At 41.0% G+C, this 25,810-nt stretch overlaps 1 protein-coding gene across 3 annotated transcripts in view; it reads left to right on the top strand.

Moving 5' to 3' along the window:
• MAP3K13 (mitogen-activated protein kinase kinase kinase 13) overlaps nucleotides 1–25,810 on the top strand; it is an 84,169-nt gene that overhangs the window by 34,986 nt on the left and 23,373 nt on the right. For all 3 annotated transcript variants that reach the window (XM_049802660.1, XM_049802659.1, XM_049802661.1), the window contains exon 4: nucleotides 20,037–20,611. In XM_049802660.1, the coding sequence (XP_049658617.1) occupies nucleotides 20,110–20,611 (502 nt within the window). In that variant the 5' untranslated portion in view covers nucleotides 20,037–20,109. The remainder of the gene's footprint in view (nucleotides 1–20,036; nucleotides 20,612–25,810) is intronic.

Genomic DNA, 25,810 nt, shown 5'->3' with positions numbered 1-25,810 from the left:
CTTGATTTCTGCTGTCTTAATGGGCTTTCAGCAGTTTTTATAGGTTTTTTTGGTAGAAATCTGAATAATATTCCTCAGAGAGGTTGTATAACAGTAACAAGGATGGAAAGATTTTATTTGGCAAGACCTTGTACTGCAAAAGATCAGATTAATTTTTTAGCTTTAGTCTTGCTGCAAAGCTTTCAGTACTTCAGTGTCTTCATAGAAGAGCCCTGAAAGGTTGCAGAAGAACATCTTGACCCTTTGCATCAAAGGATCATCACTATTGCTGAACAATTCTTGAGGCGATTTCCCCCCCCCCTTTACCTCCTAATTTAGGAAGCAACATAACTTCCTTGGCCTGGTGCTTCAGTATGCTTACCATTTAGAAAAGTTCTTCTGGCCCAAGTAAATTTTTCTTGTTGCAGTTTGAGTCCATTGCTTTTTCTGCTCACCATAGATGTGGAATATAGCTTTCCTCTTTCTTTGCAGAAACTGTTTCTGTATTTAATAGAAATATATCATAACTCAATCTTAGCTTTACTTTCTACTCTGTTCAGATTGAACAACCTCAATGAATTAGCTCACTCATCCCTCGTAGCTCACCTTATTAACTGTCTTTTCTTTTAGTTCTGGCATGGTTTCTCTCTTTTTTGACAAGCCTGACCCAAAAATGGACTTTACCAAAGGCTTTATCAAAACTGAGTAGATTGGGAATTTGCGCTTCTGTCAATGGATGGAAGTTGCATTCTTTGTGACAACTTGATATTTATAATTTGTGCTCAGTCTGTGATCCTCTCTATCCCAAATCCTTATCTACAGAACAGCTGCTCAGCAGTTGTTTCTATATTTGTGCAGGTGACTTTTTTCCTCTGAACAAAACTTGACCTTGGGGAATTGTACCACTTTTTAAAATCGCTTCTCCAGTTTCATTAATTCTTCCCTGCAATGGCTTCCCATTTATGCATGCCTTTTTGTGGGAATAACATAAATTATAGGACTTTTCTTTCCACATGGCATTAATACTGAGGCTTTGTTGTCAGGTGTCTCATTTCTTTTGCAGGCTCCTAACCTGGAGGAGGAAAGGTGCCTGTAGCTCAGTTGGCTTTAAAAGTGTCCCTTATAACTGCTAATTATACATACTTATTTTTACTTTTTTTTGGCAGAATTTCTCACTGCTGGCAGTTCTATTAGAGTTAATTATTGTTATGGAAGACTTCATTTTGGCATGTTCTCTGGGAGGAATATTGTTTTGTCACTGTTTCCCTGAACAAATAGATCTGCTTTTCTCATGTGGCCTCTGCTAAGGGTTTCTGCAAATGATTTCTGGAGGAAAAAACAGCAAATAAACACATTTTCATCTCTTTAGTTGTATTACCTTACTCCTGACTATCTGTATTTAGGCCAGCTTCCTGTTTGTTCATCCTCTCCTTGGTAATTTTACAACCCGTTGTCTGATTTCAACCACATGTTAGAGATAGAGGTTTTAAGATAACAAAATTCCTACAGGTTTTGTACAAACAGATGGGCAGCTTGGAAAGAGATAAATGTAAGTGCCCTCACATACCCCTGACTAAGGGAAAGGATGTGGCCTGAGTCCATGTAGTTCCAGGTGGCAGAGAGTTCCCCCAAGGAGGAAGACCTTAGTTAGCAGCTTCCCCAGACACAAGGGTGGTGTCTATGTGCATGTTCTGCTTCACGTGTCCCCTCTGTGCTTCCTGTCAGCTGGCCACCACGACTGTAAATCTGGGAGGACCGTTGTTCACTTGCTGCATTAACTGCCTTTTTAGCAGCAAGGAAATGGGCTCTAATGTTTCTTCTGTAGCAGTGTTTTCTTTGCTGATGGAGTTCCAGACCTTCTCATTATGTCTAAGGAGCTTGGCCGTCTTACTTCAGGAAGACAAAAATCTGCAAAGGTAGTCTTTTGAACTTCCCCAGCCTCATCAGTTCATGTTCTTAATGTTGTAGTGGCATACCTTCTCCTAAAACTACACAGACTTTTATCATGGTGAGGAGCCGGAGAGGCAGGACTCATCTGGAAAGAGCAGGCTTGCTGGGAACACCACCCAGAAACTCCTTAAAAAAGAATTCATACCAGCCTCAGGCTTAAACAGGGGAAGACATAATGCATTTTGTCTTGTCATTGTCTTATTGTCTTTCTGTGCCTTTAGTGTTTTTTGTTGTTTGGTTTTTTTTTTTTTTTTTTGTTTTTTTTTGGTCCTGGAGTGTTGCTAAAGGCAATACAAGTTTAAAGGAAGTCATCATACAGTCTTATGTACTCCTACCCATAGTATCTTGCAGAGCGCAGTCAGTGAAAAAAACAACTGGCAACTGTATGGAGGATGGTTTTGTTGTAAGAAGCCTCACTTTGGTAACAGAAGTTGGTAGCACTTTTCATGTGAAGACTGTACTGTGGTGGTACAAGTGTTTGTGAGTTTGTTTGACTAGCTTTTGGGTAGACGCTTGATGATATGGGTAGCTTTCTCTAAAGGTATTACGTATCTATGAGTTTGTAGCCATCTCCAGCTCTCTGCTTTCATTTTTAAGCAGACCTAAATGTCTCACTGTGGCTCACTAATGATGCCGTTTTGTGAGCAGAGACAGCTCTGATGTTTCTGATCTGAGAGGGTCTAAGCCTTGTTTCAGGGATAGCCATATTGCCTGTGTAGCACCAACTTGGTCACCAAAATGTACACTCTAGCTTTATCCTACCCCAAGGGCAACCCCTTAATCGGTGTGGGACTCATCTTCCAGCTACAGGCTCTGGACTGCGGTGGCTTAACAGCTGCTACATAAGCAGTGAGGCAGGAACAGAGTCTGAAATCACTGTGGCTGTCCTGTTGTAAAGAGACTCTCTTTCAAAACAGGGCTTGTAATTAGGGCCCCTGACTCAAATTGCAGCTCACCTGTTCTCATGGCATTGCACATGTCCCACTTTTGGGCTTTTTCTCTTTGAGTGACTTTTTTTTCCTTTGGTCACGCTTCTCAGCTCCTAGCTCTTGGCACTGGTCCTGTCAAATTGCAGTCCCATTCACCTGCCTTTGCAGGGAGGACTTCTCAGAGCCTTAGATCTGGGGAGATTCTGGTTAAAAGCCTGAAGATCTGATGGTTTAAGTATGAGTAGTTGTGGGTTTTTTTTCCTTCCTTCCTGTCACCCACCCCACTGCTGAAGATTAGGACATTCGGAAGAGGAATATATGCCTATAGGGTTGGAAGAGTGGACAAAGATTTCACAGATTTTAGAACCTGATAATAAAATGTTGCTCTGCCATCTTATCTATGCAAATATTTATCTAGGCTTTCTCCTGTTAGAGAATCATTTGCTGTTTCACTTCACCTACTTATTCATCCAGGTAGAAGGTTTTCACAGTGGAGTCCCTGTTGTACTTCCAAGTGTGTGCTGAGTAAATTTATGAACAGCCTTATCGATGTATAATTATGAAATTAGCCTTTGAGTCACTTTCATCTCTTTTCTAATTTTCTGCTTTTGTTAGTGGAATATGCCACAAGAGGTATTAGGCATTTGCTTTGATTTTCTGCTTCCCTGTGTGTCTCTTATTGGCCACCGTTAGAGATGGGACACTTGGATGAATGCGTCTTTGGTCCGATGCAGCAGAACCATCCTTTCCAATCAAAGTTTGTGTTGGGATTTTTGCCCAAGACCAGCGTCAAGTTACCAAGGCTTATAAATAGCAAACGTATGCTATTTTTGAATATTGGCATAATATTATTATTCTCAGTCTTCTGCAATTTTAGTAGTTTTCCAATTTATTAAAATTGAAGGTCACAGAATTGGAGAACTTATTAAATGATTATTTTAGGACTGGGCTCAAATTAATATGATGTGCCAACTTGAAATGTTATGCCTAGCAGATGCTGTATAACATTCCTATTAGTTACTAATTGGCTTGAAAGTACTTAATTATCTCTTTCAAATATGGGGAACAGATATTTTTTAAATACTTCTAACTTTCCTTTTTGCACCCATTACCACCAGTTTTGCCTATGTCTCCTAGCAGTCTAGTTACTTAGTTACTCATATATCCTTTCAGAAATCCTGCTACCCGTGAACTTTTCCCTAGCACTTGTATGGTCCCTTGTGAACTTTGGTTTTTTACTATCTTATACCTTTGTTTTACTTTGTACTTTTTTTTCTTTTCTTTTCTGTTTTCACATTAATACTGAACTAAACATCCATAGAATCGTGTTTGGGCATCTGATACTTCAGAGTTCCCTGCTTTTACCAGTGTTTTTGTCTGAGAAGGAGGAAAATAATTTATTTTTCTAATATTGATCAACTTAGTTACTCACCACTGATGCATCAAAAGAGCTATGTAATGTGTACTATTAAAATATGTAACTGGTTGCAACCATCCTGTTTTCTAATGCTGTTATTTGGCTACCAACATAATCTTGCAACAGCCATCAATTTTAGGCCAATGATTGTTTTTTCTTTTTCATAATGAGTTAAGGTAATTATCCTGCATTAAATTCAGGACCTCTGTGTTTGAATATTTTCACCTGAGCTGTTGAGATGTAGATGAAATTGAGTGTTGGTGTGCCAAACCAAGTCACCATGGAGAAGATGATCTTAATTTGTATGTGCAAGCTCTTTTACTCTACTGGAGTCTTCCTGGGGTTTTGTTCCTACTGATTTTTCCTGCTGGGGGTTTTTTTAAAATGTCACTGCAATTAACCCTTGGAAACCTCTGAAAATTATTTTCCTTTCTATTTTTATTCTGACTTTTCTCATTCTTTAGCAGTATTTCTCCTTTTCTTCTACTTCTTGCATGTGGTACTGTGCTTCCCCTTCTACTTCCTGAATTTATCCCTTTTTTCTTTAGGGTAAGAGAGTCAATTAACATTTTTGTTTGTTTTGAAAACGCCAGGGAAATTTGGAAGTTGTTGGTTTTGTACCATGGTGGTGATGTTGGCTGTAAAGCAGAGTGTTGGGTCTAAAGGGGAAGGAAAGGCAGGGAGTCAGAGCAGGTCTGAGTACTAAGTAACCTAATGCAACTGGGGTTTGAAATCATGACACAAAGTGATGCCTTTGAAGAAGAGATGTCTCTCACCATACTTCCACTCCTGCTTCTCCTTGTGTATAGTAGTGCTCAATCTGCAGCAGTTGCATTGTCTGGGTAGAAATCTCATGCTTTGTGTTTTGTGACTTTTAGCTCTTAAAGAATAGATATTTCTTCAGCAAAAGTTAACTTGCTCTTTCTTTGATCTTGAAAGTAGGTAACAAGAAATTTGCATTCATTTTAATTTTCTCTGGCCAGCTTTGTAAAGCTCAATTAAAAAACTGAAGTCCAAAATCAAAGCTCCATTTATTTGGCCACTGTTGAATTCAGAGCATACTAATACATTCCTATCATTGGAACTCTTTGGTGGAGTGATAATATCTAATAATACGCTATGGTACAAGTAAGAAATGAAGATGTGCTGAGAAGCAGATGTGGAAGTCCAATGACTCCCAAATGCTGGTTTTTGGTGGAACAGGACTGGAGAAGAACTGGCTGTACTGCCCTGGCTGTCCGTTCCTTGATCCATGTCAAAGATGCATAAAAAACCAAATTGCTGTCTTAATACATGCAGAAACCTACCTGTCCCCTCATATAAGTACGTTTTTATGTAAGTTTTGTGCTGTAGGTGTGGCTGTATTAGCCTCCAGAAAGTCTTTTGCATCCCGCCCTTCTCCTCTGTCCACAAGCTAGTGTCAGTGGTGCTGGCTCACATGATATCAAGTAGCACAAAATCCTTGGTTTCTAAACCCAGATCTGCATTGTTGTTACATCCAGTCCTCGTTTATTTTGGGATGTTATCTATTTTCCATAAGGAAAGGTGGGATTCTCTCAGACATTCTTAAGATGTGCTCCATCAGAGTAAGTTTTGGGACATCCTATTTTGACATAATTGCATTCTCCTTGCTAGGAAAAGTGGTGGTGAAAATATGGAAATTCTGGCCTTAATAATTTGGAGGCTACAGATTGTTTAGGCGTTTTAGAGACCAAATTGATGAATTCTGGTAAACCCTGAGATGGTGTAATTGCGTAGTTTACAGCCTAGGTTTTCCTTCAAACCTTGACCTTAATTCCTGGCTATGCTCATCCGTCTACTCCTTCCCTCATATTTCAAATATACAAAAATAAGGCAAAACTTGTGCTCTTCCCCTGTCCAGGTCCAAGTTAATCATAACCGCTCTTGCATGCGTTCACCAGGACATTGCCTCTATTTGGGTGTCCAAAGTGATGCCCTGCATCCTTGCATCTGGGTATGCAGAATTAAGTATATTCATTGGCATGGAATTGAAAATGAAATGAAAATGTCTGGTAGGCCATGATAAGTGGATGCTGTGCCCACCGTTTGTTACATAGCTGCAAGTTTGAAACTATGCGTGCTCTGATTTTTGTTTCTGAATGTTTCTGACATTGTGAGCTTGTCTGCCTGCTGTGGGAACGTTTGATGAGAGCTCAATGCGTGATTTTGTTAGTGCTCCTATTTTTATTTTGTTGGTGCTTTTGCATCACTAATCAAATACAAGCCTCCTATTGTTCTCCCTGCAGCTTCCTTCCAGTACATGCTTATATTTAGTTATTTTAATAATAATACCCAAGGTTTGTAATCCTGAAAGAAGCCAGAGAGATGATAAACTCCTTTTCTGATTACTAAATACATTTGATTCATATAACAGATGGCTGTTATTTGATATGCCGTTGTTATCCAAGCTGTATGGAGGGGCAGAAACTCGCTGGAGCAATGACTCGAAGGCATTAGAGGATGTCCTCACCCGGTACTCTCCATGGAATGGCAGCAGTGATGCCATTTTACCCAACAGCTTCACTTCAGTTACTAACAAATTGTTTTCAGTGTCCTCTCCCCTGCCTTGCACACATAGTACAGAGGCGTGCAGCCCTCCCAGCTGGCAGGGGAGCCCCACAGGCTGGCCTTTCAGCAGTGGGCTCGGGCTGTTCGATGCCCAGATTTTTGCTGGCAGAAGGTGGCCGGCGGTGCCCACGCGGATTGGCTACCCCCCTGCTCCCCTCTCCCTCTCGTGGTGCGCAGCCCCAGCCAGCGCCGTCGAATCTCGAAACAGCCCGATTTACATCCATTCATGAATCCGTGACGTCAGCATGCTTCTGTGCTTCTTTGCAGCAGGCTGCAGGATTGTGTGGGTGGAATTTCCTTTTATTTTGCAACACTTCCTTTTTTTTTTTTGCCTTCCATCTTTTTAAAACAAGAAAATGGAGCATCACATAGGAAATCTTAATCCTTGTAAGTATTCAGATGGAAATGTCCTTTTTTGAAGTGTGCATGGTTGTGTGTGTGTGTTTAATGGTCAGTGTTACCCTTTCGCCATTTATTTCGGAAGGACAGATGGATGTTGCATTTGTGATGTGAAAGGGCTGAAAAAATGATGCTGAGAGAAGGGAAGAGGAAATGTGAAACCTTAATTTATCCATCACTGCATATAAATCTGATAGCTGGCCTGTCCTTTTGCTTGTCGGTGTGCTAGACATTTTTCAGTTGCAATTTTGCACGTTATCTTCTTGTGCCCCCCTTTTAAAGGGGAAGGGAATGGCAATGGAGAATGGATATATATACAATATACAGGGAATGACATAAGAATTACTGGAGATAGTATAAAGAAGCAGAATTGTATTTTTTTGCCTTCTAGGCAATTGTAATTTTTTTTTCCCTTGTGGGCTAATCAAACAATTCTTCTGTTGTGTTACAGTAATACCTAATTTAATTTTATTTTTTGAGATGAAGAGATGTGTTTTTCTTTCTATCAGCCGGGTAGGAATTTGTTCCTTTATTATTGAAAATAGCAGTTTGAGCTGTCTCTGTTGTGCTGAACAAACAATTTTTACCCCTCATTTTCCTAATAGATGAGGAAGCTGGGAGTACCATTGCAATTAACGATAGTGTTCACTCGGGCAAGATTTGTCATATTCTTGCTTACCTGAATGGGGCATGATGTCATGTTTTCTCCCAATGAAATGAGTGGAGCTGCTCTTTATTTTTGTTTTGGGGCTGGTTTAGGTACTGCAATAGCTTAATCATATCAAGCCACATGTCTCTCAAGTAAATGAAAAATTGAGTATTTTAAGTTCATCTGGAGAAAGATGACATCAGGCCCGTGTGTTTGGGTATACTGATTTTACCAATAGGCAGTCTGTTCAATAGAAGAAACTGAAGGAACATATTTTGATCGATAATTTTGAGGGAGAAAATACGAAAATATTTGTAATAAAACCCAAATGGATGAGTGAAATGAGATTCAGCTGGTCTGACTCACAAATATGGGCACTTTTCACAGTAACTGCTGTGTGTGTAGCCACAGACATGTTGGGATATCCTAGAATGTGGAGGTTAAGTTGTCATCGGTTTAAAAGTTTTTGTTACTATCCTTTTTGCTGTGTCCCTAAATGTATGTGGGTTTTTGTTTCTAGAGAGAGACAACCCTTTGAACCTCTGTTTCTGTAACAGACTTCGGCTGTGAAAAACAAACAAATCATGATTTTGATGTAGTGGGTTGGTTGGTTTGTTTGTTTTGCTTTAACACCAGTTTTGTTTCCTGTATTTGGGCCTCCAGTGTGATTCTTTGATCTGGAATGGCCCTATCATTCAGATTTCTCTTTGTCCCCTGCTGCACGATAGTTAAATTTATAGCTGGCATTCATTTTGACCCCTGTGCCTGGAATTAGCAAATAATTTCTAGCACAGAATATATGGTAGGGATTCTTACCACTTCTCAGCTATACATGAACTTGTGTTTAAAAAGGTTTGGGTTTTTTTCTGGTTACATTTTTAACCTTCCTCTTTTGTCTCCTATTGTAAAGATTTGATAAGTAGCTTATCTCCAGTGGATCAGAAAACTGAGTAATGATTTATTTGAAAATCTCTTCATAGGTAAGCCATTTCCCAATTAATAGTTATTAAAATACAGTTCTGTTCTAAGCAGTGGCAGGATAAGAAAGGTTTTATAGTATTTCCTGTTTTCTTATGACTTTTTTTACAGCAAATATGAGATGGTGACTGATTAGACTGGAGTTGTTCGTATCTGGTACCCATTCCAGGCTTTCTGCAGTCAGGATGTGTGGAGTGGATTTCAAATAGTAGGACTTCTCAAAATGGCAGAGTTTTGAAGTAAAGCTTTTATATATAAAAATAAAAGAAGTCTGACACTGACCGCATGGACAGATTTAAAATCAGTGAAGGTTCCTCTTTGGCTCTGGTACTGGGGGCCAGAGTAAGCAGCGGAAGGCACCTGAACCTTGCCATGCATAGAACGTTTTAGCCAAGCTCTCACCTGAGATCCTGTGTTTGGAGGAAGACAGCAGCAGACTTACTGCTTTTACAACTTTCAGTGAGTTTCTCAGCCATAACTGAATCAAAATGAGTCAATTGAGGCAAATGTTACCTCTGCATCCTCAGAAGAGGCTGAAGCTTTCAGGAGTTTGGCACTTTAGCAAGCCCTGGCCAGCTTATGGGACTTTTTTTTTTTTTTTTTTATCTTTCCTTGGCAAATATGCCCTGTGTAGGGGCTTAGGCTTTTGTAGGCTGCTCTTTTTGTGAAATTACAGCAAATCACTCTCATGTCTTGTGCAGGAGGGGAGTAAATATTTCACCTAAACTACATACTACTTTGGATTGAATAGCAAGTTGGCAGCTGCGGCAGAAATACCGAGGTGGACTGGGAGCAGAAACACTGTGTGTACTTACTCCCACCCCTATAAATACTCAACATGCATTTTGACCTCTGTCCTTTCCCTGTTTACAACTTCAACCGAGAAGTTGGTCGTTGGGGTGGGTTCAAAGGCATTAGCAACAGTTGGGTGTAGGCCAGGGTGAAGAATAGATTTTTCTGCATAAAGTACACAGGTTTTATAATCCTCCGGTGAACCTGTAATTGTTTGTGCTGTTTCTTCTGGAGCAGTCACTAGCTCAGCATGAGAGGTGCTGTGAGGGAAGGAAGGAGAAAGACCTGGTGGGGTGTGGGTGGAGGCTGGACTTTTTCCAGCATAGTGGTCTTGAGGAATGGAGGTGTCTCTGTGTGGACATTTTCTTCATTCCTAGGATGTTTGTCTTTTCCTGTCCGCAGCCCGTTACTCTGTTACCTTCTGGAGGACACCAAAATCAGTAATGCAGCTGCACAGCTGCGACTTTTCTGCTGAAACACAGAAAATCTAACTTCACCATCCTTATGCGCCTGAGGAGATTCTCAAATGTTCGTTTATCAACTGTAGCCAAAAAGTGATCTAGTAGGAATGAACCAAGGGGCTGAGTGCTCCTGTGGAAGGTCTCTGCAGGGTTTTAGATGGCACGTGTCCTGTCAGGCCTCTGGAGGCTTTTCTACGGTTCTTCAGTCCGTGACTGTGTGTTGTGTGTGCTGTCTTGATCGCGTTACCATCACGTAAAGCTCTAGTGGCCTAAGAATAGGATCACACCTCTGGGATGTTGCTCTAACCCCTTATGCTGTGTCTGTAATACAGGCTTAATAGAGGCTCCTGAGCAAGTCATTGTGCTTGCTTCTCTGTTGAGGAGTAATCCTCTTTGCTCCTATATGGTGCTTGCTAAATACAACTTCGTACTACTGTCATTACTCATCTGAGACATCTGCCAGCTGGATTTCAAGTGTCCTCTTCCACTTCCCCTTCCCATCCAGTGCACACTTTCTGGTACCTAGTGTAGTGTTGATAGAGGACAGAGCATTGCCTCTGGCCTCTACATGTACCCCAGTAGTCTTTGTACTTTCATGAGTAGTTGTTCAGTTACTTTGATAGTGGGTATGAAGCATGGGAGCTATTAGTGCTGAGAAGTTTGTGTGTATAGTTTTTACATGCCAGATGTGCTTTGCAAATATTGAGTAATTGGTATCTACTACAAAAATACGAACAAGCGTGTGAGTGAATTTACCGGAGAGCAGTCTGATGCCTCACACGAATTAAGGTGAGAGTTTGATTCATTCACTGGATTCCTGAAAATAGCACTTTGATATTGATCTTAGTCCTCAAAGATATTTCAGACATTAATTAATCTTAACTCTACTCCTTGGAGGAAAATACAATGTTTCAGTTCTGTAAGTGGGGGATGTTACAAGATACTGTTCATTGGTAGCATTGGAACATTTTAATGGCTTCATGTGGCAATGTCAAAGAGGCTGTAAGGCATCTGTGAACTTAACTTTCAGATTTTCCTGGGTTTTGTGGTTGTAAAATATTTGAATTTAAATCCTTTAGTCTGTTATTGTTACTTAGTAATATAGCATGGATCTTTACTGAGGTAAGAAAAAAGTGCAGAATTCTGAAGGAGTAGAGGAGAGCCTGAAGTCTGTGACCAGGTTTTAAAAGTTGTTTCATACTATGAAGACAGCTGGAAGGATGAAAGAGAAGAGTGTAACTTAAGGTCATTTCTAGATTTTTGTCTAAGACAGATTCCAATAGTAATTCAATAGTGTAAAAGGCTAATCAGTGTTGAGTCTGTCTTTTATACCAGCTGAATGTTTTACAATAGTATTGATGAGCCTGTGATGGAGGGTATCAGTGGCCAATTAGATGTCAGAACATTGTATATGAAACTTCTGGTGTTTAACATATGCACATAGCTCAAGGCATGCAAACAACCAGAGTGAGGGAAAACAGAAGTAGCAAATGGGCATACAAAGTTAAAACTGATTTTTGTGAAGTGAAATTCTTTTAATGGTATGGTACAAGATGGTTTGTTACTGCCATCCCTACTCCCCCAAAGGCAGGTGGCTGATAGATTATCCTTTCTTCAAAAACTGAGGACCTCAATTCAGAAACACAGAGAAGGGCTGCTTTGCAACAGAAACGTGTAGTACCAAAATCCTGCAGTGAATATAAGAATCATTATGCAACATCACTTATTTCCTATGGCATCAGATTATGCAATTTCTGAGCAGAAGAATGCAAAGCCCTGGAAGAACACAGTAGCATTTTAGCAGATCCAAAAATACCTTATACAGGATAGAGGAAGCATTTATGTGTGTAGTGCTGAAAATATGCAGTTATGTAAGCTGCTTATTTCACAAACTGTGCTTTGCAAAGTTGGCTAGCAGGTGAAACAGGAATCAATCTCGCTTTCATTGAAATCAGCTGAAGAGGTCTCCCTGAATACAGGGGAGGGTGGATTGGCTCTTTGTCTGCCTTGCTCACAAAGATGATTTTTTTTTCTTTGTTCCTTGTGCCAAAAAAAGAAGTGGATGCTTGATTTCTTTTTCCAAATCAGGCATTTCTCCACCCCCCACAAATTTGTGACCTTATGTTGAAGGAGTTCCTAGTTAAATATTTGTCTAGTGTTTGTGGAGTTGGAAATTCATTCCTATGCTGAAAGCCAGTGCAGATCCACAAATTTCATGTGGGGATAAGAGTGAACACTGTTCTTTTAAGGTGAAGTAATGCCTTGGGAATCTATTAAATTTCTCTGGAGCAGTCAAAAGCATGTCAGAAAAGGGGATCTGGTTGATAAAATCTGTTGGGATTTTGGCAACAATACTTACCAGAGACTCTTAAAGAAACTAACCAGCTATAAAATGACAGGATCTCCCATCTTGTAGACAAATGATTGGTTAAATGATATGAAATGAGAGTAGGGATAAATAGACAGTAATGTTGAAACATTTTTCTCTAAAAGGAGTTGTCATACGACTCTGCTTTGGAGATTGCACTACTCATACTCTTTCTACCTTTTCTTCCCTTATCCAGACCATTTAGGAATATTCTGAAGCAAGAGCATTTAGGCTGTGAGACTACAGAAGTAAGGTGTTCAGGATAATAAACATGTAAGCCAATTGCAGAGAGTACTGAAAGGCTTTTGTGAACTTGGATGATAAAATGTCAGTCAAATTTAGTGTTGTGAAGAATAAATTGTGTCTAATCATCCTCTATATAGGAATTAGGCTCTGACCTAGCTTATACTGCTCAAGAATGAGATCTTAAGGTTGTAAGAGACCCATGGAAGTTAGCTCAGCATCCTGAAGCATGCTTAGACACTGGATAGCATTAGAGGAATAGTTAGGAAAGAACAAAGAATGAAAATGATCATTATGCCTTTCTACATTTCTGTGGTGTGCCCATATGGGGCATTCTCTCTATGGTCTTACTCCCCCAGCTCTAAGGTGATATAGGAGAAATGGAGAAGATGCAGAGACGTGACCAAAGATACAGAGCAGCTTTCTTACGGTGAATGAGAAGGTAGAGGGGGAATTTTGAGACTTTAAAAAAGGTGTTGGAGTGGAGGATGACATAGTTCATAAAATCACAGCTGACATTAAGAAGATAAATAGGGTTCAGGTGTCACTGAAACAGTGAACAACTGGTTGTTTGAAGAAAGGAATTAGATGAGAGATGCAAAGTGAAGAATAGTTGGTGTTACCTTGTGCAACATACAGTGAAGCTACAAAACTCCTTGCAACAGATTAGTGGTTGCCAAAGTGTTCTGGTTGAAAAAAATCTTTGGTGCATTTGCACAGGAAGAATACTTTGTGGGCTATAGAATAGAAAAATACCACTGTGCGCTGCTGATGGAGAAAGTCAGTGAGCTGCAGATCATGGGGAACTGGGTAGCATTGCACTGGCGAGGTTTTGCTGCGTGCAGATCCTTGGAGACAGGAAATGGGGATAGATGAACCTGTCATTCTGGTGTGGTATGGTTTCTTCTTATGCTGTAGTCTAGGTGGCACTTATTTCTACTCTGACAGGCTTAGTTGGAATATATAAGGTGCATAGTAAACCTCTAGCTGGCTCTATGCACGGAGCTTGAATTCAGCCGTTGTGAATATTTCTTGGCTGGTATACCATACTATTTTTGTCATTGTCGGAAAAGGTTCAGACCAAAAAGCTAAACGGAGTTCTCTTACGGATACAGCGACAGACAAAAGTATATAACAACTGCAAAATCACTTTTGCCAAAAATGTCCCTGTTTTAGAATAAACTGAATATATTGAATAAAGGCTAACTTAAATCAGCAGATACATGAGTTCAAGCTTCTGTTGTGATAATATGGACATAGCTACGTACAACATAGTTACATGTCTATGGTCTCACATGCTTAATGCCCATGGCTGTATTAAAACGTTCTCTTAACATTTTAGAATGATCATGATAGTTGTGAACCCTAAGCAATTGCTACCACATAGCTCAGGTGATGATTTATGCAAAAGTTAGTTGTTTTAATGTTGAAGTGGCATCCAAATATTTACTGGAGAAAGGAATTAAAAGTGTATATTCCATTATATACCACTGAAGGAGGTATAGAAGTAGTGTAGTATTTAGTGGCATCCAAATATTTACTGGAGAAAGGAATTAAAAGTATATATTACAGTATATACTACTGCAGGAGGTACAGAAATAGTGTAGTGTTTATCTGACAACCAGGAAGAACAGGGTAAAGCACAAAACCACCAGTGTTACACCACTTCAGTTTTCCTAGATGAATCTGCTGTTTCCTTGTAGAGTAAGTTAGGGTACATGCATAAATGTGTTCAGAGCTGTTGCAGTGACAGTCAGAAAATCTCAGGTGGATCAGATGAAGAATTTTCAACTGTTTTAACAGGAATTAATTATGTTTTGGCAATGTCATAATTATAATATTTAAAAATAAGTCTGGATTGTGTCTGAGCATTCATGCAGGTGTAAGATGGGATGTATGTTGTGATGTGGAAGAAACATGCTTCCATAATGAGTATCTTGAGAAAGAGTTTGATTGTTTAAAAAACCCCAAGCTTTTGCATTGGGCTATTCCATAGTTAGATTGCCCATAACATGGGATAGACTGCACTGAGTTAATATGGGCTAGCTTAATAGCATAGTTTCTTTTTTGAAAACCTAACAAAATAGAGGTATGGTGGTTTTTGGGGTTTTTTTTTGGTTGGTTGGGCGTTTTTTTTCCCCTGGAGAAGGGAAGGGCAGGCAGAGCAGTTCTGGGTGAAGCTTCAGGATACGTTTATTTGCAGTTCCTTTCTCTGAATAATGTGACTTAAAAAAAAACCCAACAAACTAACCCAAAACAAAACCCATGAAAACAGAGAGGTTGTATTTTGATGATGTATAACTCATTCTCTGTTAACAGTTTGTGTTCAAAACAACCATGCAAAACACAAACATATATTCCAAGTAATGTAAAACCATAAAACTGCAGCGTAAAAGGAGTATCTGATCCACTCATACAACATTTTCCTCACCAGGAGACCAGGAAAAAAAAAAGCTTTGCTGGAATCCTGCGTAATAAAATCATGTGATTTCAAACCCCAAAGGTCAGAAGTGGCAGCCAAAACTCTGGTACTTGCCAACTCGGCAACTCTCAGTACTTTCCTGTGCTGAAGTTGTACAGTGTGGAAGGTCAAGAGATGGGAGAGGACTGTGTATCAACCTGCTGTAAAAATTCCATGTAGAAACTGAGAGATAATCACAAGGGACAAGAGAGCTCAAATATGCAAGATATGTGTAGCAAGATAACTATGCTTTCTTTATAAGCGTGCTTTTTGCGTTGTTGTTGCATTCTAGAACACTTTAAAGTATTGTCCCAAGCCAGGAGTATTGCACTAGTCTTGAGATGATACACATATAAATTGCAGTCGTGCTATCCATGCAGAAAGGTGTAGTTACCTTGCTGTACCTAATGTAGCCAGAAGGAAATCACAATGAGTACCAGGAGAAAGCAAGGGAAGTCAAGGGCTTGAATGTAAGTAGTGATATGGATGGAAATCTCTTCTGTCCTTGATATTTGCCATGTATCAGCCTGCTAGTTTCTGCCAGCTGCTCTTTTTCAGCCCTTAAACGCACATCAGACAGTTGCTTTTATTTCCTTTGTATATTGGAAGTGCAAGCACAGAATATGCTTGACTGGGTAATATAGGAAATAGTGCTTCAAGGAAACTAACTTAATATTACTAGACATTTGTGCTGTTAGGAAACTGAGTGGCGACTGCTTTGTACTTAAGCAACCTTTACAGCATACTAACATTTTGTTTGTGTGTAGTATCTGGAATTGTGATTTGCTACTCTATTTTTAGCACAGTTCTTTAAAGGAGAAACTTCCATTATGGTCCATGCAAGGCATTTGTTTAACTCTACCATGTCTTCAAACCTGACCATTGCTTTGACACTCTCATAAATACTGGGCTTGTATAGGCAGCCGCGTGCTTTGGTTGCTCTGTGTGTGTGTGTGAGAACGCTTACTAGACGGATGTTTCCAGGAGCAGGCGCAGTATTGGGCAATGTGAGAGCATGCCTTGTGATAACTGATTCGCCTGCTCTGGTGCTGATTCGGGTGAACTGTCACTTTTCTAATAGTTTTAAACTGCGGTTTGGGCTGTCTGACATGTTGAGGTGCAGTCTCACTTTTCCTGGAAGAGGTGCATTTTGTGATCCTTTTGTCTGGGCATGGTGGGATTTTGCCTGGAAAAATGCTTTGCCTGGAAATGGAATAATTTACAAGAAGTTGTGGTCATACAAAATTACACTGAGCCTCAAGTTTCCTTATAGATGGAAAATAAATGTTAGCTGTGGAGTGCATGAACTCATCAAAATAGTTCAAATCAGAGGGTCTCTCTTAAAGTCTGCTTTTGCAGCAGCACTTTGTGAAATCTGAGTATCTTAAATATACACACGATCCTCCTACACACACAGAGCTTTCAGCTTTTGACTTGCTTCTGCTGTAGCAGTCTTCATCACTAAGAAACAGAACACTGCTTGACTATGCTCTTCACTGTAAAAGTTGAGGCACATATAGATTGTAAACCCCCAAATGGCAAACAGCCTATATATAATGAAACTTCAAACTTTCAAGAAAATGTTTTTCTTTGAATGAAACTAAGATTTCTTTTATTGGGAAGAGTTCAACATGAAGAATCTCAGCCATATCTTTGGTACTTTGACCAAAAGAATAGGGGAGGCATGATGATAAAGCTTGAAAAATGCTCTTCATCCCTTGTGTGAAGAGATGGCAAGGTCAAAGACAACCTAATTTGTCTGTGTTAAATTAAATTTTGCTAAAGCAAGAGGTTGCACATTGCAGAATTTACTATAATATAATTAAAAAAATTCATTCCCCCAACAAGTCAGCATTGATGCATTGTGGCAGAAGCTGCCTTCTACCCCCCACCAATATATCTTGACCCCTTTACTTCAAGTTGGCTTGATACAAAGTTGTTTTGAAATAAATGCTGCCGTCTCATGCTCTCAAAACAATGAGTTCACTACACCTCTGAAAAATCAGGCTGCTTATGTAAGTACCTAAATAAGGCTGTATCGTGCCAGTTTGAAAATAATTTAGTAACTTTTGCATGCCTCCTCTCCCCATGAAGCAGATACAGCAGCATATAAGATGGTAGGGCACTGTGCTTAAAAGCTTTTTTTAATTTGAAACATCTAAGTCTTGCAAAAGGCAGTTTGATCTGGTAAGACAGGCCTGATGTCCTTGAATCTGGGGGTTTGTTCTTGGCTAGGTTATTGTAGCCTTGGCTGAGCTGTGTTGTGGTAGCCCTGCTGCAGGTAGGAGGGAGGTTGAACCTGCTAACTTCCAGAGGTCCTTTGCAGCCAATATGCCTGTGATTCTGTGATCAGCCTACTATACAGAACAGAAAATGCACGCGGCTTGCCTGAACTTCATCTTTTTATTGAGATAAAAAAGGAGGGATTCTCTGTGTACACTTGCACTGTCTGCTGTGTTGAGCCCCAATCGTGGTGGGAGGCTGCAGGTGTCTCGAAGGCAAAATAATATCTGAGTAGAAGTGAACTGAGGGTCAGGGCTGTCTAAGAGCTATTAGCATCATAATGTATATATGTTATGGTGCGTCAGCAGCAGTATAGAAGAGAGTGGCTTAACTTGCCAGGCAATATTGAGAAACGCATGGGGAGAGGAGTCACATATGATACTGATAAACCATGTAGAAACTAGGAAAATATGAAATATGTATGGGAAAAAGCTGTGTTAAATCTACACAATCAAGCATTCTGAAGTCAGAAAACTACATAGAAAGGTAAAAGCAAAATCCTGAACTATGTTAGTGTACTCTGGGAGTCACGTAACAGCAAAACAATTTTATCCTCTAAGTCTGATTTATCCTTAATGTGCTTCCCGTTGTTTAAATTTGTGATATTTTGGGGCACTGTTACCTCAGGTTCTTGTTTTGGCTATTACTCTAGGGTTTCTTGCAGGGGAAACTGACTGATGTTTTATTTACATTGCTTAATATGCTATGTTAATGAAAAGCAGATTCCTCTGTAGGAACACTGGTCATATTTTGCTTTTGTTTAAAGAATCACTTGTGTGTCTCAGACTTTTGGAAATGAGCAGTGTCAGCAGTGGACCAGGACAAGTACCCAGCTATGCTGACTTGGAGGTGTTTTGGTATTTTTCTGAAATTCTGTTCAGGTTTGAAACTTTTGCCTTTTCTTCTTTATATCTTCAACGAAATCTGTGATCATATAACAACTACTAGGGCTAGTAACCATGCTACTGCAGTCACCCTACAGTTTCCCATGCTGGGGAATCAGTCATTGTAAGGCTGATCACAGGTAGGTCAGGAATAACCAATGCTCGAGCTTCCCGTACAAGTCTAATTCAGCTTCTTTACTAGTATGGACATTGCTGCAATTTTTGCCTTACTTAATATTTTGCTTTCTTTTAAAGAACAAAGTTTACAACCTAAATAATGTTCTTCTAATAAAGGTTTTATGCATATGCCATGTGATCAGGCAGAAGTACAGGAAGGTAAAACAGGCTCCTGGCTGTTCCCATTTGCTGCTTCTGCTGTTGGAGAAGGGCTGAAGTCCAGGGCATGAGCTTTTCCTATACCAGGCTGAAGGTCTTATCTCTCTTCTCTGAAATTACCTCATCTTGAGAAGTTCTGGGACTGAGCTGTTCCCTTTTGATTGGCTGTGTGCTACCTGGCCACCTCTTTCTTCCTTTCAGTGTCTGTTTGCAGAACCTGGGACTTTGCACCTGGTGTAATTGATCTTACTTTTTAACAAAACAGTTTCTGTTAATGATGTCCCGTGTCCCACCCCCCCGCCACCCCCCTCCAACTTCATATGAAATTTAAAATTTCACTTTGTTCTGTGTTGCAGGCTGAATGCGCTTAATTACTTCTGGCACAAAGTTAGAGACTCTTGTTTCAGAAGTGGCTCTACCCCAGAAAAGTGCTTTGGCAGTGGGCAGCTATCGCAGCGCGACCCCTGGCTGTCGGCCTGGCTCTGTAGAAAGATGACACTACACCGGATTGTGGAAAAATTGTCTTTCAGTAGAGCATGTAGCAAGAGGGGGGACTTTTAAAAACGGTCACCAGATCTGAATTTATATGCTGACTACCAGGAACTTCATGCAGGGGGAAAGCAGAGCAGTGGGAGGAGATGCTCTTTGTGGAAGGAGGGGGATCAGAGCGGAGGGTATACAGTTCCTGTGAGGCTCTGTAGGTTGTTTATGAGGGTGACATGTATGCGGTTAGAGAATGTAACATAGCTTGCTACCTTGAACTTGAAAGGATCGAACTAAAGGACCAGGATGGTCACAACTAGGTGGGGCTCTGAGGGAGCAGCTACAAACCATCCCTTGGTGGACTCAAGGTACCTGGTATTGCTGTGCTTTGTTTCTCTAATGACTTGTCTCAAGAGTTTGCAAGGAATCCTGATCTTGTGGGCTGTGCCAGACCCAGAAACAGTGACTGGACTCAAACCATACCTGAGCTGGGCAACACCTGGGGAGGGTCAGCTTCAGTCTGATAAATGCTATAGTAACCATGAAGAAACACTTCTTTGCTGCAAAGAATCTTTCACGGTTTTGACCTTTAGGCTTTTGTTTAAAATTTGTGGTGTTTGTTTACTGGGCAATTCCTGCAGTAGGTTACTGAGAGTACTGTGTGAGTGGAGTTTCTGTTGGAATAATTTATTTGCTTCTTCTAGGGCAGTAATTATTTACTAAGTATCAGCAGTTGTCTGGAATGTCTAGTTAATTATCAGCTTGCCTCTGTGAAAGTGTATGTAGTGAAAATACTTAAATAAAAATTTGAAAGTTCTTTTTCCTCTCATTTCAGGTACTGGGTCCATGTGTCACATCTGAATTCTATTGTACTAATTCTCTAAGTACCAACTCGGACTGTCTCCTTGATGCACACTCACGGCATCATGGCCAGTACTCAGGAGCACCTGAGCTTGTCTTCCTCTCCAAACTCAATCAGCAAAGCTTTCTGTGAAGATAAAGACTTTAGTAGGTTACATGATGAACATGCACCTGCTGGAAACCACCCGTCCCCTGAGCTCATAGAGGATGTGCGTGAGAAGGGCTTGCTGCAGGCAGACCTCATCGAAAACATGAGCAGCCCGGTCACTGCAGCAGTGCTGACCAGTATCAGCGAGGACTCTAGGGACCAATTTGAGAACAGCGTGCTGCAGCTGCGAGAGCAGGATGAGTCTGAAACAGCCATTCCTCAGGGCAACAGGAACGCTATGGATGGAGAGACCAACAGTGGAGCGGATGATGTTAAAGTCCAGTTCAACAGATCAGGCAGTGGGAGTGGTGGGTTTCTTGAGGGACTTTTCGGTTGTCTGAGACCTGTGTGGAATATCATAGGCAAGGCATACTCCACAGACTACAAACTGCAACAGCAAGGTAAGTGGGGAAGCAAACCTTCATTGCTTCTGGGGGAATGTGTGAAGATGAGGAAAGCAACCCAGGGCTTTTTCCTAGCTTTCCATATGACTGTTTTTGTCTCATGCAGCCCTGTTATGAGTTTGCAAAGAGAAATCCTGCACTGTACAGCCAACAGCTATCGTTTGTAGCAAAGGCAGCTTGTGATGGAGTCAAAAACAATTGCCTGTTCCGACCCATGCCTTGGACTGTTGTGACAAGGTCTGAATCTGAACCGAGTATTTGTGTAAGTGAGGATCAGAAAGAGTTGTGTTCAAGACAGGGATTGTACCAACTACTTAATTTCTGCAGTTTTTTTCATGCCAGATGAAAAACATAGTGATAGGTATTTTCATCAGGCCAGACGAAAAACATTGACATAGGCATTTCTACTCCTGTATGTGTATGTGAAGGCTGTCTTCAGTTGACCGCCCACGAGCAGAAGTATTGCTTCTCTATGGGCATATTACATGAACTTTTATGTCTTTTTTTGTTCAGGAGTAATTTTACTCTTTAAAATATCATTCAGTACTTATCTTTCCACAAATATGTCCTTTAATGTTTATACTTTTTCCATTTAGATGTATAAATATTTAAGTGTGTGTGTGAGTATAAATACATAGATATATATATAAAATATGTAGTTTGGGAATAAGTTATGCCTCAGTCAGTCATGTACATCTATCTTTAGGGGTTACTGAAAGCTGAAGAGCAGAGTATGCTCTGCCTTTGGTGTCTAATTTCTCCCCTAGCACAGGGGGAGGGAAGTGGCAGATGGGAAAAGAACAATCTGTCATTAGAATTAAGGAGCTGAAATGGTTGAGGCTTATCGAAAATGGGAACAGCCTGGCCACGTACTGTACCGTGGGGTAGAAGTCTCCTGTATTGCTATGATCATTACTCAGTATTAATCAAATGGTTTTCTGGCATAAACAAATTATAAGGTATGTGGTCAGAAAACCCATCTGAGTGGTTCATATCTAAACCCCAGGGCTGGATTGGGGAAAAGTTCCTAATATGAGGGAATAGAGCTGTAAATAACATGTTGGGTGAATCTGCCTTGAAATAAACTTACACTTTCTTCCTAGAGTCAATCATTTCCAGTTCATAACTCTGAGCAGGGAAATCCACCTCTGCATTGCAGAATGGCAGGTACCTCCTAAGTAGCAGCCTCTTGTCTATCAGACCTGTGTGCTCAGCAAGAGTTTACTTGTTTTTGAAATCCTTTGGCAAAGTTGGTTCTAAGTTTTGTCTGCATGTTTGTCATGGTTTAACCCCAGCTAGCAACTAAGCACCATGCAGCCGCTCACTCACTCCCCCCCCATGCAGTGGGATGGGGGAGAAGATCGGAAAAAGAAGTAAAACTCATAGGTTGAGATAAGAACAGTTTAATAGAACAGAAAAGAAGAAACTAATAATGGTAATAAGACTAATAAAATGACAACAGCAGTAATAAAAGGATTGGAATGTACAAATGATGCGCAGGGCAATTGCTCACCACCCGCCAATCGATGCCCAGTTAATCCCCGAGCGGCGATTCCCCGCCCCCCCAGTTTCTATACTAGATGTGATGTCCCATGGTATGGAATACCCCGTTGGCCAGTTTGGGGCAGGTGCCCTGGCTGTGTCCTGTGCCAGCTTCTTGTGCCCCTCCAGCTTTCTCACTGGCTGGGCATGAGAAGCTGAAACATCCTTGACTTTAGTCTAAACACTACTGAGCAACAACTGAAAACATCAGTGTTATCAACATTCTTCTCATACTGAACTCAAAACATAGCACTGTACCAGCTACTAGGAAGACAGTTAACTCTATCCCAGCTGAAAACAGGACAATGTTGTAAACTCAGTATGTCACACATGGTTGAGTCTATAAATAAAAAACGTGACTGAAAATTCCTTGGGGAATTAACACTATTGGGGCGATTGCCCAATATGTGGAGTTGGATGCGGCAAGTTTTGGAAGAGGCTGTGTCTGGCTGGGGAGCCTCCCTTTTGAAGGAAAATGAGCTTCAGAGCAGTCGGATAACATTCAAAGAAGGCATAGTGTCAGTATGTCTGTGCTACACTTCTTTGGTTTGGATGCTCAATGTTTTTAAGTGAAGCTGAAACTTTCCAAGGAAAGGACACAGATGCAGAATTACATCGGCTGCTTTCAGCAAATCTGTGACTATCCCATACAAGCACTATCTCACCAAATCAGACTTCTCTCATCACCGAGAGCTGCTGAGCCATCACATGCTCGTGTGTGCCTGTAAGCTTGGTGTGTAGCTTCAGAAAAGATACCTGTGAGGTGAAGAGATTGTATTTCACATATAATTAGGAAAGCAGATGCATTGGAGACCATAGTTTAGTATTTGCTTTGATGGCCCACAGGGGACACTTTCTTTTGTATGAAAGTCACTAATAAAAAAGATGGAAGTGCTAACTAATGAAAATGAGCAGCTGAGAGTGTTGTTGTGTTTGGAGGGTGCACACAGAGCTCCTCTTCGTACGCACAGAAGTATCTTGCTGTTTGCAGTGTCATGAGCACATTCAGAGCCCTAAATTCATGGATGCTTTGCAGTTTGCTGTTGGCATGTGGCCCTTCCTAAAAGGGCAATTTTGCAATGACTACAGATGTGGTAAGGCAGAAGATTAATTGGGATATGCTCTATGTGGCCTGTGTGGTTTAGCTGCGTTTTCAATGTCTTCACCATCATAAATGAGAGTGAAAAGAAGATTTTTTTAAAAAAAATTTTTTTCTCCTCTGGAGCTGATCAGTTGGACAGATCTCTGATGGTAGTAGTACGCTTCTATTATCCAAGGATAAATCTTTTTAAACTGCTTCTGTGCTAAAACTTGAGGATTTTGTCAGAATATTCATGTTCCGTTTTCCAGATGGTCTCATTCTTACTTCTTGCCACCAGAAAATCTTCTTTCTGTGCATTTTATCAGCTACATACAAGCCAGCAGTTTAGTAACTGATGTATGTGATTGCTTTTATTTTTGCTGTCTTTTAGCAAGAGCGCAGAGGATGCAAGAGTTGTGTTTGTGCAGCTGTTACGCATTTGGAGAAGACAGGCTGAGGAAATGTCTCTGGCCCTTCCAGCAGTAAAGAGAGGCTTGCAGTGGCCTTTCATTCCCCTGGGAGGTTATTTACAGCTTTGGGCTGGTGCCATAGATCTGTGCAGGTGATTATAATCCACACACACACCCACCCCTCCCCTCTTTGATGAAACAACTACTTTAAGCCTGATCCAGGAGCAATCCTTTGTGTTGGGCTGAATCAACAACTGGTGTAGGAGTCCAGTTTGGACCTGCAGCCACGGGGGACTTAATGTTGTCTGTAGATGCTGCTTAGTACTTTTTGCTGCTCACCAGCATCCCTGCTTGCCTGCTTTGGATCTTCTACAGGTCCAAACTCTAGGACATGGTGGTGGCATTGTGGTGTGGTTGCAAGTCGTAAAACATAAACAAGTGTCATGCCCTTTGCAAATGTCTGATACTTGAGTTCATATTGCCTGCAAAGGCTTGACTCGTGACTTGGTGAATGGGGGAGAAAATAAGAACAACTTTTACATGATTCCACGTTATCTTCTTGTTGAAATTACTCCTTGAGTGTCCTTCTTGGTATCTGAGATGGTCATCAAGAGGAGTGTGTTTCTGTGCTTCCCTTGAGGACTCACACTGAGCAGAGCTTTGGTCAGCTGAAAGTTGCTGCAGTTTGGTCTGCTGGTTGACTAAGCAGTGCCAATTACTGCTGTTAAATGCTCTACCTGCTTGGTGAGTAGTCATTTCTGCACAGAGTGTGTTGGCTCAGTGGCTGCCAGTTGATTATCTGAGGCTTAAGAATTTTGGGTTTGACACATAGAATCACTCCTGACTATGTTTTTCCAGTTGTTTACCCTGATTTCTAAAGGCTGTTGGTGAGTGCTTTCAGGGAGGTGTACTTAGTTCTTTAATTTGCATCTACCAGTCGTTTAATTTGGATTGTTGGGACTCTAGCACTTTATAATAAGACCTGTTCGTGTTTTCTACAAACTCATTAGACTTCCAAGCCATTTCCTTTGGATTAAGAATCTGTCTTAAGGAGTTGCTTTCACCCTCCCTTTCACAAGTTCTGTGTTTCCTGTCATCATGTGCATTTTTGTGTGAACCTGGAGAGCAAGGTGCTTTACAAAGTGTGCTTGTGTTGGGTTTTTTTTGTAAACCAGAGATGTTTCTTGTCATAATGCCAACGCTGGCAAGCAGCCAGTGCTGGCAAACGGCAAAAATTTGCTTCGAATAGATTGACTCAATGGCTCAGGCTGCTCCTGCGTTTCTTCCCCATGGGAAACAGATTCCCATCATTCTACTCAAATGGTTCTTAATCACCTTAGAAACGCAACCTTTTGCGTAATTCCTGCTGCTATTACACTTTAATTTATTTAGGGGAAGTATCCCACAGGTTTCTTTAGGCCCAGAAGAGTCTGGAATAAAAACTGCTCCATCCTGGTAGGAGATATCCTCATCTCTCTTCTGCTGGAGGAGGGGAAATGCTAGGAGAGCTGTAGCAAGCCCTGAAGTCTGGACAATCTCAAAGGGTATTTAACCGAGCAATGTTAGTGGACTTTTTGAGCAAGGCTGACAGGACAGTCTAATCTTGATCGGTGTGTCCAGATGTGTTTCCTAGCCACCCTGCTGATCATCTGAGGTGTTACTCTTCTGGACAAGCACTTTGACTTAACTACGGTTAGTCATAATAGCCATGCCCCCAAGTTCTTGCAGCTGGTTTATGCAAGTCCTTTTCTGTTTCAAGTTGTTGGTTGAGATGACAGAGATCTTGGCATCATCTCTTGCATGCTGTGTTTTTCATTGTACCTGCTGTGTAGATGTGCCGTAGCTGGGGCAGCCGTCATTCACTGTTCTTTGCTTCAAGGTATTGTGGCTGTGGAGGATGGGTCTGTGCAGGCAGTGGGGAGAGCTTTATAACCTACTGTCCGGATGATGTGCATGGTCTCAACTTTAAGCTGTATTCGGCTGGTGGTGTGTTGGGTCCTCTCTTTTCCAGCCTTGCCCATTGCCCCTCTGCAGAACTGATAAGACTAACTTTGTAATACTGACCCTCGTCAGCTTGTTGTGCTTGAGGGTGGTCCCAGGACCCACAGGGAGCACATACACAGGGTAATTTAAATGTATTTTTCAATTGGTGGGTTTGGGTTG

This window comes from Accipiter gentilis, chromosome 6, assembly GCF_929443795.1.
Source record: "Accipiter gentilis chromosome 6, bAccGen1.1, whole genome shotgun sequence".
Taxonomy (NCBI): Eukaryota; Metazoa; Chordata; class Aves; order Accipitriformes; family Accipitridae; genus Astur; species Astur gentilis.
The sequence above is the reverse complement of the archived record's forward strand: the minus strand, read 5'-3'. Positions and strand labels throughout refer to the sequence as shown.